The sequence below is a fragment of the Xenopus tropicalis genome, chromosome 9 (assembly GCF_000004195.4).
Source record: "Xenopus tropicalis strain Nigerian chromosome 9, UCB_Xtro_10.0, whole genome shotgun sequence".
Classification (NCBI taxonomy): Eukaryota; Metazoa; Chordata; class Amphibia; order Anura; family Pipidae; genus Xenopus; species Xenopus tropicalis.
In genome coordinates, this window is record NC_030685.2 from 48,425,991 (window position 1) to 48,442,804 (window position 16,814).

General features: G+C 37.5%; 1 protein-coding gene across 2 annotated transcripts in view; it reads right to left on the reverse strand.

Annotated features, from left to right (window-relative positions):
* gulp1 (GULP PTB domain containing engulfment adaptor 1) overlaps positions 1-16,814 on the reverse strand; it is a 132,398-nt gene that overhangs the window by 60,170 nt on the left and 55,414 nt on the right. For both annotated transcript variants that reach the window (XM_018097629.2, XM_031893544.1), the window contains exons 4-6: positions 14,134-14,195; positions 12,830-12,901; positions 8,756-8,854 (exon numbers count right to left, since the gene is read on the reverse strand). In XM_018097629.2, coding sequence (XP_017953118.1) covers positions 8,756-8,854; positions 12,830-12,901; positions 14,134-14,195 — 233 coding nt within the window. The remainder of the gene's footprint in view (positions 1-8,755; positions 8,855-12,829; positions 12,902-14,133; positions 14,196-16,814) is intronic.

Consider the following 16,814-nt stretch of genomic DNA (forward strand, 5'->3'; position numbering starts at 1 on the left):
TGCAATAAATAGCCTGCATGCGGAAAATACAGCGCACGCTATTTATCGCAATCAAAAACCGCGCGTAAAAAAGCGCGAGTATGCTTATAGTGAATCGTGCGAAAAATCGCCAAAATTAAGACGCGGTAAAATTTATAGCGCATGCTATAAATAGCGCACATTTTATCGCACTTTAGTGAATCAGGCCCAGGGTGTATCAGCATAAGACTTGTATGTGCAAGCTGGGAAAAGACACAGGAAGAAATTTGGAAGGGGCTTTCTGTGCTATCACAGTGTTCAGCCTGTCAGTCAGTGCTGTGACCACATCCTGTGGGAGAGAGAAGAGACACTCTCACCTCTTATTTCAGCCTAGACTCAGAAAACATCTCTCTGCAGCTCTGATAAAAAGAGGTTTTAGGAGGTAAACATTTTTTTATGCATCAAAAATTACAAATTACATATTGTAAGAAATGAAAAATAATATAACCAAAGATGAGTATTATATGAAATGTCCCTTTTAAAAACATTTTGGGGTTAGTCTTGGCCTCTGCTACAATGTGCTCCTCATTTTCTATCTTTGCCTTCCAGATTGCTGTTTTACAACAGCTTCTGTCCCCTCTGGTTTGTATTTCTTAAATGCTTTCCTTTTTTTAACTATTAAATTATTTACCTCTGAATTAAGCCACATAAGGGTTGATTCACTAAAGGTCGATAAGCGTTATCGCATGCTTTTTTGTGTTAAAATTAATGCAAAAAAGCGCGATTCGCTAAAGTATCGCATGTGTTAAGTTGCATACCATGTGCGTTAAATAGCAAGCAACCAAATGCGTTAATTTTAGCGCATTGCGTTAATTCTCAGAAATAATACTAACGCATGATTCACAAACACTTAGGGGCTGATTTACTTACCCACGAACGGGTCGAATGGAGTCCGATTGCGTTTTTTTCGTAATGATCGGTATTTTGCGATTTTTTCGGATTCTTTACGAATTTTTCGTTACCAATACGATTTTTGCGTAAAAACGCGAGTTTTCGTATCCATTACGAAAGTTGCGTAAAAAGTTGCGCATTTTTCGTAGCGTTAAAACTTACGCGAAAAGTTGCGCATTTTTCGTAGCGTTAAGTTTTAACGCTACGAAAAATTCGCAACTTTTCGCGTAAGTTTTCCAATTCGGGTCGGATTCGTGGGTTAGTAAATCAGCCCCTTAGACGCGCTAAATATCGCATTAGTCTGTGCGAAAATTAACACCTACTTGGGGCAGGCAGTAATTATAGAAAAGTACAGTTCATGAGCTTTTGGCAACACAATATGGACTTTGCAGTGGGATTTATTCAAGTATGTGTTGGCCCTAGAGTGATGTAGCCTCCAGTTTGCAGGGAAATGGTCACTATCAGAACACTAGTTTTCCAAAAGTAATGGCTTGTATGGCTAATATGGTGTGCGTTTTTTGCACACACGGTGACAATTTGTGCACGCTGCGTTAATTAGCACGCGTTGCGTCAAATACTGCACAAAAATAGTCTTTGCGACCTACATAACGCAAACAGCATTGCGTGTAAATTAACATATGCTTTTAGTGAATCGTGCGTTAAGTCGCGGAAAATAAGACACGTTAAAAACTTTTTTACGCATGCTATAAATAGCGCTGATTTTATCGCACTTTAGTGAATCAACCCTATAGGGTGGTGTTTAATGCTCTTCCTCTTTGCTCACATTAGGGGTAATATAGCATACCCCTAACATTAATTTGGTGGACCATGCCCCTATCATTAATAACGAGAGTGAGTGTGTTATGTATGTGCTATGGAGTGGAGGAGGCAGCTAAAAGAACAAGCGCTTGATGTGGGTGCTTGCATTGTTGGGGTGGACTGTGTGAGGAGGCCCAGTAGGTAGCTGGCAGGGGGTATAATTTTAAAATCCAGCACTGCTTGCTACTTCTGTAACGCAGGTCTATACCCCACCATTCTTTCTCTCAAGACACCTTGAGCCCTTGCTGGCTTTCTTGCTTGTGAATATTGTGATGACCAATATGCATTGAATTATAGAACTATGTAAAATTAAACTTGCATAGCTCTCACTTTAAAAGGTGTTACATACTTGGAAACTGGCACAAAACATTGCATGTTTATTTTGTCAAAATAATTTTGAGTCTTTCAATAGGAGAACAAACTATTATAGTAATGGGACCATATATATTTAAAGTATCAAATATGGATAAGAAGTCAAAAGATTCCTATTACTCGCATATATTTTGCTTAAACACAAATCTAACCATGTAAGACTAAACTTGCATTTGCAGCATGTCTCTCTGAATTAGTTGATATGTATTTAAGCAGGATTTACTTAGCATGAACACTTGGAAAGTCTGACTCATAACATTTTACTGGGCAACAGCATCAGAAAGAATTACATAACTATATATGGGATTGTGGGTTTTGCAGTCATCGCAGTCTGGTTGTGCTAACAAAGCAAAATGTATTCATGAATATGTAAACTTGTTTTGCACTGGCTGCAGCAGTTATAGATGTGGCCATATTTACATTTATGTATCCTGCATTTATTAAAATATAACAAATTTTGACAGTTTGCAGATGGATATATCAATACAGGTATGAGACAGAATTCCTGTCTATAGCAAGCTGAAGGGTTAGAAAACTATGTAGACACTTCTCCAGTAACCAACCTCCTCCATATTCAACCACACTCTTACAGAGTATCAGATTAGACCTTCCAGCATCTCTGAGCTTGCAATGATGAATTCACAAGAAAACTTTCTGTTCTGTTTAGTGGTGACTACACCATATTCTCCAAGCCAACAACATGACTATCGCTGCTTGCCAAAAGCTTTGTAGTAAGAGGAATTGAAGACAGTTGTCTCCAAGACAGCTATATACAGTGGTGCAGGAAAGTTTGTAAACTCTTGTAGATTCTTAATATTTCTGCATAAAAATTACCTGAAATGTGATTTCACACACAAGTCCTAAAATTAAATCATGAGAACCAATAAATAAATGCATAAAAATACAATGCTTATTCATTTATTTATTCAGGAAAGTACTCCAAAGTTACATACTTGTGAAACTTTGGTTTCAATAACTAATGTGCCCTTCCATTCAGCCTGATGTCTGCTCCCAGAACCTCCACAAAGATTTGAGTTCCTGTCATTGGAGAGCTGCGCAAAGAGGGCATAATGATTTGGCCCATGATGGCTGATAAACGAAGAAAAGTTTTCTGGAGCCTTCTCAGTCACTAATTTATCTGGGGGATCATTTCAACACATTCACAGGGAAAGTTTCTCTTCTGAGGAAGAAAGCGCATAAGATCATTCAGAAGGTCTCACATCTTCTCAAGGTGGAATAGATCTCAGCCTGGGAATTCATGTCGATCCTGGGTTTGATGGCTTTCACTATTCTGATCACCAGATGGGCTCAATGCACATTAAAATGGCTCAGCAAATTTTTCTTCAAAATCTGGAACAGATTCCAGAAGGATTGGAAGGAGATGGGGCAAACCGAGTATCGATCCAGAGTGAGAGGGTGGCGATGCCACCTGATTGCTCCATTTTGACCTCGGAGCCGGTGGTTCCAATTGCTTATGAAACTCCAGATAGTGGAACCTTGGTGGCTGCCTGCCAGGAAGGACCTCCTTCTTCAGGGCCCCCTGTCTCATCCAGATCCGGCTTCCCATTCATTGGTGGCATGGAAACTGAGTGGAAAAGGCTAGAAGTCTTGGGCCTTTCTGAAGCGGTAATAAGAACTCTGAACAATGGATTACAAAGCAGGACTCTTAAAGTCCATATATCAGCCTTGTCAGCTATGACAGGAGTTCGCTGGGCAGATGATCCAGTCATTAAGAGGTTTTTTATGGCCACACTAAAACTAAGACTCCAGTAAGATTCTTTACTCCGCCTTGGGAGTAACCTATTGTTTTGAAGTCTTTAGCCTCCCCTCCTGTTGAACCTCTGGTCCAAGCCTCAGTTTGGAATTTGACCTTGAAGACCTTGTTTTTGGTGGCTATTGAGACGGCAGCTAAGGCAAGTCTTCTGCAAGCTTTGTCCATAAGTCAGGAAAATATTACTTTTCTGCCAGACTGTCTTGAAACTAGATGTCGCTTTTCTACCTAAAGTTGTGTCTACATCATTTAAATTCATAAATTATCCTCCCTTTACTGTCAGTTGGTTTGACATCAGGAGATCCTCTATTTTCAAACTTGGATCCAGTTAGAATGGTAAAGCAGTACCTGACCTCTGCAGAACCCTTCAGAAGATTGAGTAATTTATTCATTATCCCATCAGGAGTCAAAAAAGGTCTGGTGGCCTCCACATCCACTATTTCCAAATGGTTGGTGATCCTGATTTCAAAGGCCTATCGGCTATAGGGCAAGCTAGCTCCTAAAGGGATTAAGGCACGCTCAACTAGGGCAATAGCAACATCCTGGGCAGCAGTGGCAGAAGTTCCAATTGATCAAATTTGTCATACAGCATCTTGGAAGTCAGCCAAAACCTTCATGAGTCACTATCGTCTCAATGTTTGCTTCTGGAGTTCTCCGGTCCTATAACTCTAATTGAATCTTTTTCTGCATTCAGTTGTGGAGTTTTTTCTTGCCTACCCAATTTGGTTATAATGCTGGGTACATCCCAGTGTTTAAGTTGACATATAGTGGCCAGGAATAGGGAAAATTGTTTTCATACTTACTGTAATTTTCCTTTCCTAGCCACTATTTCCTTTTCCCAAACATAATGCTTTTAACTCAAATTTTAAAAAGTTCTGTTTTGGTATTATCTATCCACAGAACATTCATCCATTAGTCTTCTGACATATCAATATGGTCTTCAGAAAACTTGAGGTATACAGCAATGTTGTTTTGTGTAGGAGTGACTTTTTCCTTCTTTAACTCTACCATGACGTTGTTGTTCTGCTGAGTTCTGCTGAAGGTTTGTAACCTTTTTTCAGCCTGGAAATATGTTTCTGTTCTGTAAATAAAGCAAGTCCTCCTACACTCACACCTAATTATCATCCTATTGACTGAATTTTTAATTTAAATGAACTAAAAATCCAATGCTCATCCCTGTTGGAGGGCCTGTCTAACTCCAGCCACACTGCACAGATTTATGTCCTTACTGCAGAGGGTCAAGAGTGCTTTAAATGAATACTGTCATGTGAAAACATTTTATTTTGAAATTCATCGGTTAATAGAGCTTCTTCAGCAGAATTCTACATTGAAATCTGTTTTTCAAACACGGAAACATATTTTTTTATATTTAATTTTGAAATTTCACATTGGGCTAGCCATATTTTTCATTTCCCAGGGTGCTACAGCCATGTGGCTTGTGCTCTGATAAACTTCAGTCACACTTTACTTTACGCCCCCGGAAGCTGATCAGCAGAACAAAAGGTAGCAAGACAGCAACTCGCAGTAGATATCAGAATAGCACTCAATAGTAAGAAATCCAAGTCTGGCTTGGGACTTCTCTGGTTACATGGGAGTATGAGAAACAATAGGTTACCTGAAAGCAGTTTTACTATGTAGCGCTGGCTCCTTCTGAAAGCTTAGACTCAGGCACAATGCACTGAGATGGCTGCCTACACACCAATATTACAACTAAAAAAAATACATTTGTTGGTTTAAGAATAACATTTTGAATAGTAGAATGAATTATTTACCATGTAAACAGTGTAATTTAAAAATAACAAGTACATCATAAAAATTATGACACACAGTGTAATGTTGCATTAAAAACACCAAAGATAATGACACATATCCTGTGTTACACTATTAGAGGCCCTTTGTCTCTGTGGAGCCACTCTGTTTCAGATTCACATATAAGAGATAATATTCTGTACAGTACAAACTTTTCAGCAATGTCATAAAAGCTTTAGCTAAGCTTTCCAAATTGGGATCTTGGAGTAGAATGGCAGATTTGACAAAAATGTACTTTGTAAAAATATATGGTTTTCTGGGGTCAACTTACTTATAAGGGCTTTTACTATTTTATGGTGCAACCAATTCTGGTTCCAGTCAGTTTATATGCTCACCCCATGTTTGCATGGGTTTTATGTTTTCTCCCACACCCCAAAAAATATAACATCAGGTTAAATGGTTGCTGATAAATCTCACCATAACTCATATATATATATATATATGTATTTATATCAGTCCTTGGAGTGTCTGCACTCTCATGCCGAAAAAAAATTACATGGCGGGGTGCAAAGCCAAATCAAATGTATACCATACTGGCACACCCTATGTAAAAAATCACAGCTTTATTGTGAAACACATTCCACAAAAGTAGTCCAACGTTTCAAGGACCTGTTTCACAATAAAGCTGTGATTTTTTACATAGGGTGCGCCAGTTGTGAAATAATTTTGGGGTATATATAATTATATAATAATATATATAAATAAATAATCCATAGGGTGCACACCATTTACAGCAACAAAACCTGGGTGCTAGTACAAAAAAAATGCACTGGAACAAAGACAGCACTCCTAGCATTTAAAGAATTGTGAGCAAAATGTAAATGCAAAAATAGAAAGGTTTATTACTCGAGTCGAGTAATAAACCTCTCTATTTTTGCAATTACATGAAACTTCAATCTAATAAATAGTATATTTTGTATACATTCCTGGTGTGCATCAGCAATTTTCCAATTTTATATATATATTTTATATATATATATATATATATATTTATTATATATATATATATATTTATATATATTTATTTTTTTTGAGTTAAACTTACTTTTGGTGTCATTTTTCATATTACAACTTATAGTATAGTATCCATAAAGTCATGCATATTTGTTATTTGTGCATTTAGGACAGATGGGGCTTTTTCAAATCAGCTGTATTTTCATTCTTATAATAAAATATATTCTGCTATTTCTTCTGAAAACAAAATTGAAGTTAAACATTCTAGCAAATTTGGAAAGCTTAGATGTGAAAAACAAGATATAGTTTTTATCTAAATGAAAAAAAACTCTAATCTTGTAAGCAATTTTAAATAATATACGGTGGTTGGTTTCACTTTGGGCTAAAAAATGAATACTATCAGTAAAAATTACCCCTTTATTGGAGCTCCCTATAGATCCTCTCAGGTCCCTGTGTCCGTGTTTCAAAAGAGGGGTGGGCGTGCCCTTATGGTCCCTGCCAGAAGCACAGTAGGAGGGGAATAACCAATCACAGCCCTGCAGTCACACAAGCAAAGACAGGCTTCCGTTCCCTATCATGTCAGTCTATTCCTATTGTACAGTGCAGTGTACTGAGTACTGCCTGCTCCCCTGCACAGCCTGGGAAAGGAGGAAGAAGGAAGTGGAACAGATGGGTGGGACTAGTGGATTTTAGACAAAATTTTCAATAAATCAGCCCGAAACACTACTTTTTAAAGTAGTTTTGAAGTTCTTCTTTTTTTAGATGAGTACAATTCATGGGCACAATTTGGTTTTTCACACAATATGTCCCCTATAAGCTAACATGGGAAATGTCTGTAAGTAAGAATGCCAACTAAATCCATGACACCAAGGATATAATGACCTACCCCAGGCATTTTGAGACTTTATCATATGCAACTATTCAACTATTTAGTGGCAAAAGAAATTAGGTCTGGACCACTATCTTCCTGATGATTAGGTTTTAGTTTATATCTTTGATTGTGCATTTTACACTAGCCCTCATTAACTAGTAACAAAAGTCAATGTAGGGCTATGTTAAAATGGATGCTGCATAGAAGGCTGTCACTTCAAAACCTTTAATTTCTATGGGACTTGAAATTTGATGCTGTAGAAATTGTGGATTGAAAGCTCTTTTGAGGAGGGTGGCCTTTTCTTCTTGTATTGATTATTGGTTGTTTTGCATGTCTTGTATGGTTAATGTATACTCCCATTTATTGTACAATGGTGCAGAATATGTTGGCATTTTGTAAATACCTAATAATAATAAATATCTGAAACCCCACAAAAGTCATATTTCAAAAGTCTACCTCTCATTTATCTGGTATAACTTTTAGTTATATTTATATACAGTGATATTTCTAATGCAATTCCTTTGGACTGACCATCAGGTAAGAACTGCCTGACTTGAAAGCTAAACATTTCTAGCTACCCCAAAATAGAATTGCATTGCCTATTATTGGTTGTGTTAATAAATGGCACAGCCCATAGCATACTTTGATTGGAGCAACCACCCTTTTTATGGTTCACAAGTAATGTGTAATACATTGTGAACTGGTAACGGGAAAAGAGTTTGAAGGGAGATAGATAGTGTCACTAATAATAATTAACAGTCTAGATCTGCTAGCAGCCAACGAGTGAGGGGGCAGACTGTCTAAAAACTGAGGCTTGAGAAAGGCTAGGTCTGTACCTGTGTGGGATAAAGTGCTACTGTTTTTTCCTCAAACAAAAAAGACTCTGTGAAGGTACTGTGACTCTGTAGAATTGTATTTTTGGGTTTAGCTGGAAATCCCAGTGGGGGACCGGCTGCAGAAATTGTAGTAGTTAGAGCTCAAGTGTGGCAAGGGATTTGTTTTGTTTGGTTTATGCTCCTGTTTGACAACAGAGTTTGTAACTGTATGTAATAAATGGACTTTATTTATGCAAAAGAACTGTCTCATCTGATCTTTCTCACAATATATACTGTATACACTTTGTGTATGTATATATATATATATAATATATATGAAAAAGATAGGTAAATAGGATGAAGAGGTGAAGAGGTCATGTATAATAAAACTAAAAAAGGACATTTTTCTGTGTTTTTAGTAAATAGATTGCTTACCTTTGTCTTAGGTTCGAGAATTTTAACACCATATATTGAAATCTGTAGTTCAACCTTTGGGGTTTTCTGACCTTCTGATTTCTTAATATGTCTGGAAAACTAACACAAATGGAAAAAATTAAATCTGGTTGTCCTGTTTAAGGGGAATGAAATTATATACTCTACAGTATCTTTCTAGTTTATGTCAATTAAACATTTTTAATGGTTCTTTTTTTTAATGGTTCTTTTTTTTAATGGTTCTGCTGTTGGCAATACTAATGTAGGTGCTGCTCTGTATTTGCCATTCATACAGTATATAATTGCACTGATTTTAAAACAGAAAAAAAAAATCTATTTGTCAAAACAGAAACAGCTGCAGCTTCATGCACACAATCAAACTAGCACATTCATTGGTAGAAAGACATACTATATGTGTAAGCAAGAATGTCATTCCCGATGAAGGTTTCCATACATTACTACTATTTCTGGGACATAACTTTCGCAAAATTGTTGTATGTCAATTAATAACCAGAAATTAAATACCCCGCCCCCCCCCCTTTACTATCTCTATTGATGGCACCCTCATCAACCCTGTTGATTCGGCACATTGTTTGGGGGTGATCTTTGACTCCTGTCTCTCCTTCTCTGACCACATTAACACCACTGTCAAAACCTGACACTTTTTCTTACGCAATATTGCCAAAATCCGTCCCTTTCTTACTACTGCAACAGCTAGGCTGCTCGTGCATGCTCTCATCCTATCCTGACTTGACTACTGTAACCTGCTACTAACCGGCCTCCCTAACTCCCATCTTTCCCCCCTACAGTCTATATTAAATACTGCTGCCAGAATTCTCCTCCTCTCATCCAGGAGAGTTCAGGCCCTTCCCCTGCTAAAGTCCTTATTGTGGCTTCCTATTAAACAAAGAATATCTTACAAACTCCTTCTCTTAACCTTCAAAGCCCTCCATTCCTCTGCTCCTCACTACATCTCTTCCCTTGTGTCTCCGTATGTTCCTGGCCGACTCCTTCGTTCCATGCAGAGCAATCGTTTGGTTGCGCCCCCCACTAATACTGCTGTTTCCCGCCTTAATGCCCTCCCTGATTTCCTCTGGAGAGAATCCTCCCTCAGTCTTTTTAAAACTAAACTTAAAGGACAAGGAAAGGTTAATATAAATTAAAAGTAAGCCTAAAGGCATTCTTTTTAAGTACTTACTGCATATCTAAATTCCCAGATCTCTGCTTGCTTCTCTGAGATATGGTGCTGGCAGCCTACAGCAGTGTGAAGACTACAGTGACATCACTGAAATCTCTCTCCCCTTCCTGCAGGCTTCCTATTCTCTGAGCATGTGATCCTGTCTCCTGTTCTGAGCTACACATGCCCACCAGCCAATCAGAAGCGGATCTAGCAGAGGGGAGGGGGGGGGAGGGAATGAAACACATGTGCAGTATGAAGCAAGGAGGGAAAGGAAGGGAGAATACCTTTTTAAAGATGGCTGCCTGTTCAGAAAATGTGAAGTAAGTGTGACTGAGTAAATATTTGATTAGGTGAGCCAAAAGTGTGCTGTTTTTACTAAACAAAATTGGCAGTATGCTTTTTAAATTTTGACTTGCATTCTCCTTTAAAGACTACCTTTTGGAGCACTCACCCAGCACCTGATCTGGGAATTAGCACTTATATTGTAGTGTCACCCACTATGACCTACAGCACTTATACTGCATTTGCCTATCTGTGTCTGTAAGTTACCCTCCCATATATTGTAAGCTCTACGGGGCAGGGACCTCCATCCTCTTGTGTCTTTGACTCTTAACTTATTGCAACTGTATTTATCTTGTATTTATCTGTATTTATTGTTATACTTTGTATTTATCTATTATTATCTGTAATCCCGTTTGTATTAATGTATTGTACTGTACAGCGCTGCGTACATAAGTAGCGCTTTATAAATAAAGATATACATACATACAGAACATCATCTAATTTGTTATTATTTTGGCTTTAATCCTACAAGATTGTTGCATTAACATGTACAATTAATATCCGAATGTTCGTCATACGATGACTAAAATCTATACTTGTATGGGTGGGCTTTAAGGTAGGGAGATCCAAATTATGAAAAGACAGTTAGATAATAGGTCCCATAAACCTTTACAAAGGAAGTAATCTGTTCATCTTTGTTATATGTCAAGATATCCAGTGTTACTGTTATTGAACTGTCTGCTATATAACATACTTATACAAAAGTAACTTTATGTAAACCTAAATGTTAACAAACCCTTTAAGAACCACTGATTCTTTGTGAAAATATATGTGTCAGCATGAAAACCCTTCCTCCAATACTTCTATAAGGGCCCAGCATAGGTTGCATGTAGTAGTTGCATGTAGTAGTGCTTTAACAAACAGAACCTCAAGCTGGCCATACACGCACCGATAATATCATACGAAACCTCGTTTCGTACGATATTCGGTGTGTGTATGGCAAGTCGGCGAGTCGACCGATATTGCAGGAAGCTGCTGATATCGGTCGACTCGTCGATCGTACCAGTTAAAAGATTTTGATCGGGCGCCATAGAAGGCGCCTGACCAAAATCTGCCTTCAGCACTGAATCGGCAGAAGGAGGTAGAAACCCTATTGTTTCTACCTCCTTATCTGCCGTTTCAGCCCTGAACGGTTTGTGGCTGGTTGTACGATCTTTCGTGTGACCGATGGTCGCACGAAAGATCGCAAATCGCCACGTGTGTGGCCACCTTCACACCTATAGTCCTACAGGTATATTCAATTAAAGGATAAGGAAAGGTAAAATCACTGGAGGGTGGCAAAATGTTAGGCACCCACCAGTGATTGTAATCACTTACCTTATACCCTGGGTTGGTGCTTGTGTTAGGAGAAAACTGCACCAGCCTGGGGTAGCTGCAAACAAGCAAGCCTCTTCCTTCTCTCATCTTTTTTCGGAATCCTGGGGACGGCACTTGTGCAGTAGAGTGAAAAAGCTGACTTTTTTTGTTAAGGTTCAGCATTTCACCGTACTCCACATGCACAAGCGGAGCAGAGACTGAAGAAGGAAGAGGATTTGTCTCTTTAGCTACCTTGGCAGTTTTCTCCTAGCAGGAGCTCCAGCCCGGCACCCCCCAGGTGATTGCACCTTTCCTTCTCCTTTAAAGAAAAATCCACAAACCCTGTGTTATTAGGAAAATAAACAGAGGAATGAATGAATGAACTACAATGTGTAAAAATTTTGATTCTTGTTCAGAAGTAAAAGTTTGAAAACCAACTAAAATCTGTTTCCAGCAAACATCCCAAAGATTTTAAGCAAAAGCATAAAATGGTGGTTAGAAAAATATGGAATTTTATTGCAAAGCACAAGCTCCATCTTGTGGTTACCTTATGACAGAACATAATGATGAGTTAAATGTATTCAGTGTTAATATGTAGCTCGGCATGCATTTCAAGACAGTTCAACTTCTTGATGTAAAGATAATATAATATGACCTGTGAGAGTCTTTAACAGTTAAGATAAGACAAATGTTGTCAGCATGGTATATTTATCTGAACATTGCACTGCTTGGTATCTGGACTACTGGATATTGCATCAGATTACAGAAAAGATAACTTGTAGAAAGACAAGTGAGGAGCAGATTTCGAAGGGAGCTACCATATTGGAAGCTACTATTAGGAAGCACCTCAGAGTAGCGCAGCAGGGCTGGTGGCAGCCATGTCTTGCCACACCATGTCCCATGTGCAGGTTCTCTAGCATTGATTGCCGACTAGGAACATTCTAACTGGAAACCAGGGCCTGATAAGATTTCAGTGCACATATTCTTTCTTGGCGATCTCAGGGACAGACTCAATGGAGGTTATTTTTCAACACTGGGCAAATTTACCCATGGGCAGTAACTTCTCAGACTGTTGCATTCATTATTTTACCTGCAGTGGGCTGAAAAGGGCCACTCACTGATTGACTGCTGTGGGTTGCTGCCCATGGGTTTATGTTTTCACAATACCTTCCCTCAACTTTTGTTTTACTTTGACCACTAGGTTCCTCTATGATTACATGGCCTGCATAAACATTAAAAAACAGCAACACTAAGGTTACCTTAAGTTTTCTTACTGCATCTCTTACAATCTCAGTACCCTTGGGTTGTTCAACTTCTGTCCGCCCAAGAAACTGCAAAATATGTTACAAAAGATTAGTTTAAAGAAACAAATATTTTGAAATATGAATTCTTTGAGAATTCAAGTTTTGACAAAACAGGTTTTCCATATTCTGACAGACACACACAATTTAGTACTATGTAAAGTTGACAGAAGACAAATGTCTATCAAGTAACTGCCTAATCAGCGCAGGATTTGTCTTGCGGGCGCCTCAAGGCCTCCCCTAAATTTGTGCCGCCCTAGGCCTAGGCCTTTGTGGCCTCGCTGCAAAACCGGACCTGTGCCTAATGCTTGAAAAATTGAGTACGAATTTCTGGAATAACTTTGTATTATATATGTTTTTTTTTTTCATATATTGCATATGATGTGTTTCGCCACAAAAAACTACCAAAAAAACCTCCAATGGCTGCAAAAAAAGTTGTGCAGTAAAATAGTCGCACAATACAAAGCCACCACAAAATAAAAGCCCATTGACTTCAATCATTTACATAGTTACATAGGGTTGAAAATAGACCAGTCCATCAAGTTCAACTTTTCTAAATTCAAGTTCATTGGCACAAAGCATCATTTTACTGCCCAGGCTGGTAAAATACCAGTCAGGTGGCATTCCCACCCACATATCACTAGTCCCAGTCTATGCTGTATATAAAGGTTATATTGCTTTACTAAAAGTCATATTGGGCATACAGTGCCCAAAAGAGATATATATATATATATATATATATATATACTGTATATATATATATATATATATATAAAACTATGGTATTATTTATTGCCACGCACATTAGCAAATTATTGACTTAGGGAACTTTTTTACTGCAGAGCTTGGCCAACCATAACAAAAGATTAATTAGATAGTGCTCGCTTTATTTTATCCATATTAATTTATCTGAAGGCTCAGGATTGAAATTAACCTTTTTTGTCTAAATCGTATGAACTACTTTTAGCCATGTAGTAGTAGTAGGGAAACAGGACACAGCAGATTTGAACTGCAAATTGTGAAATTTATTACCCTACATGTTTCGAGCTTCACAAGCCCTTTATCAAGTGTGAATATACAAACAGGTTTTAGCATCTTAAACCCACAACCCCCTTAGTGACATCATAGCTCCACCCCCAGTGTAGCACGCTCCATAGTCCATATACAAGTTTATACAATATAATGAACAACTTCCCATTTTACTAATGGAAATTCCTCAAGATCAACAAAATCACAAAAATAAATGTGAATATAACACTTACTTTAGCATTGTAGGCAATAAAATGCTTTGACAATGTTTCTGGAGTATGCATCCATGATTTATCTAAAAAAAAAAGTATTGTGTATATGAGTCATTATAACAATAGGGCTAATTTACATTTGCATGCTCAGTGGTAATTGCACTATTCCCCACTGTAAGGTGCACCTAAATCTACTTTCATTAAAGGTAATTGCATCAAAATGCACTCATTGCTCTTCCCTAGAGTTGCGCTCAGTACCACTCAGTCCTTCTTGCAAACATTGGAAATGCCACCAGACAAGACGGTGCCTTCACAATTGCATCCGGTACTTTCATAGGTGGTTCTACTTCCAGTACAACAGTCTGCCACATGCATGCAGATTTGGAACAACAGTTCCAAAGTGAATGAGAGCAAATTGCTACTTTAGAGGCTTGTGTTAAAGCCCTGGAGGAACACAACTTTTTATACCGTTTTTCCGGTGAATTCGTGTTACACAGCATAATAAATACACCCCTTAGTGACGAGGTTGGTAAGAAAAAAACATGCTTTTAAAGCATTCAAGTTAGCTGGGACAGCAGGAACTTTCATCAGGTACAAGGAAGCAAATAAAGCAATTAACCCCTTGCAACTGATTGTAAATTGCTTGAAATCCAAGGCCAATGTGATACTAAAATCTACACTAGTAGATCAATACATTAGTAGCGATGTTGCTATATATAGTTTATGTAAGTGATATAAGTGACTTGATGGACTTTGGTCTTTTTTTAACACAATTTAACTATGTAAAAAAGAGAAGCTATTAATATAAAGGGAAAGAGTGCCTCTAATAATATATGCAGTTTTTATATAATTAAAATTGCAGATACTAAAAACCTCACTGGACTCCTCATTACCCATCCCTCCCCACGTTCTGTGTATGGGCATGAGAATCACGTCCTTCATTCTGGTACATAAACAAGATTTTGGGATGATGCAAAGCTTGTATTAATAACAGTGTTCACAAAATGGTGCCTGCCTGCTTGCTGTGATTGTAATTTTCCAAGATTCGGTAAAACTATATTTATATAATTTATATGGTATAAGAAAAAGAAAAGAATTAGGAATGATTTCTTAGGATGGCAGGCCCCCTTTAAAGAAGGCCCAAGTCACATTTTAAGCACAGGTTGTTTAAGTTTAAAGCAGTACATTTTAAGTATATAAGTGTAACAAAGAATTTAGTGAAGACATTTTGATCTATGCATATCCTTTATGATGAATAAGCATTTTATTTTCAGAAACAGAATAAAAAATGAGTATCCTATTTGATGAATGTTTGTTCCATTTTTAGCAGCTATTTGACAAATAAGCATTCATATTTTCTACGTATCGAAGAAAATTTTGAAAGAATTGATACAGTGTATATATATATATCATGTAGATGTTATCATCGTGATTTATGTTTCTTATTTTGGCAGGTCACTGCCATTCTGATCCTCAGAATTCTCTTTTTGTTGTCCAATGACCAGTCCAGTTAGTACTTTGCAAAACAAATAGTTAATTAAACTGGGTTTAACAAAGTAATTTTTTATATTTGTAGTGGAAGAAAGCAATAAGCAGATCATATTGTTCAAGTGCATACTTCAGGGCCCTCAACTTCACTATGCTGATGTGGAGTGGGTACTTTGTATTATAATTCAGTAGAAGTTGTGGCTTTATATGTTACTGTATTTTGTCTCTTCCTCCAACATTGCATAGCATTAATCACAGTGTAGAAGAGACTGGACAAGTAAGGTTTAATGCCACACTGTCATCATTCTCCCTGACTTTATGCTGTGTGCAACATTTGTACTGGAACATATTTAGTATGGACACAGAAAATGATTATGATAGATTTAAACAGTTTAAAGGATGTCTAAAGAAAGAGACACAAAAACTAAACCAGGCCATCTTTTTGGAAAGTTTATTACTGTAAGTTTCTACTGTACAGCGCTGCGTACATAAGTAGCGCTTTATAAATAAAGATATACATACATACATACAAGTGATTATAGTTTATATTTTGTAGGTCTAGTAAACTCTTCCCTGTCTTGTACAGGTGTAGCAGAATTGCTCAGTATATACTGCAACCTGTGTGTACAGAAGCTGGACTTGTAGGGCTTATAATTATCATACAGGAAATTATGTAACCCCCGGTTGTAAAATATAAGGATATTAAAATGCATGAGAAGTTCCATGAACATATAAATAGACAAAGCTAAAGGACTTAAAGGGGTTGTCCACCTTTAAATAAACATTTGTACGATATAGACATTGATATTCTTAAACAATTTGTCTTCATTTTTGGGGGAGCAGTTTTTAGCTTTCTATTCAGAATATTTCCAGTTTGGGATTTCAGCAGCTATATTGTTACTAAGGTCATATTTACCCTAGCAATCAGGCAGTGCTTTGGACAAGAGGCGGACATATGAATAGAAGAGGGACGGAATAGGAAATTATGTAATAAAAAGTAAAAATAACAGTAAAATTGTAGCCTCACAGAGCAATTGATGTTTGTCTGCTGGGTCAGATTTGAAATCTGAAAAAAGGCAGAAGAAATAGAAATAATAAAAAAACTATAAAACAATTATCAATAGACAATTTGCAAAGTTGCTAGGAATGGAACATACTAAAAGTTAATTTAAAGGTGAACCTCCCTTTAAAATGACTGTGAGAACATTTAAATT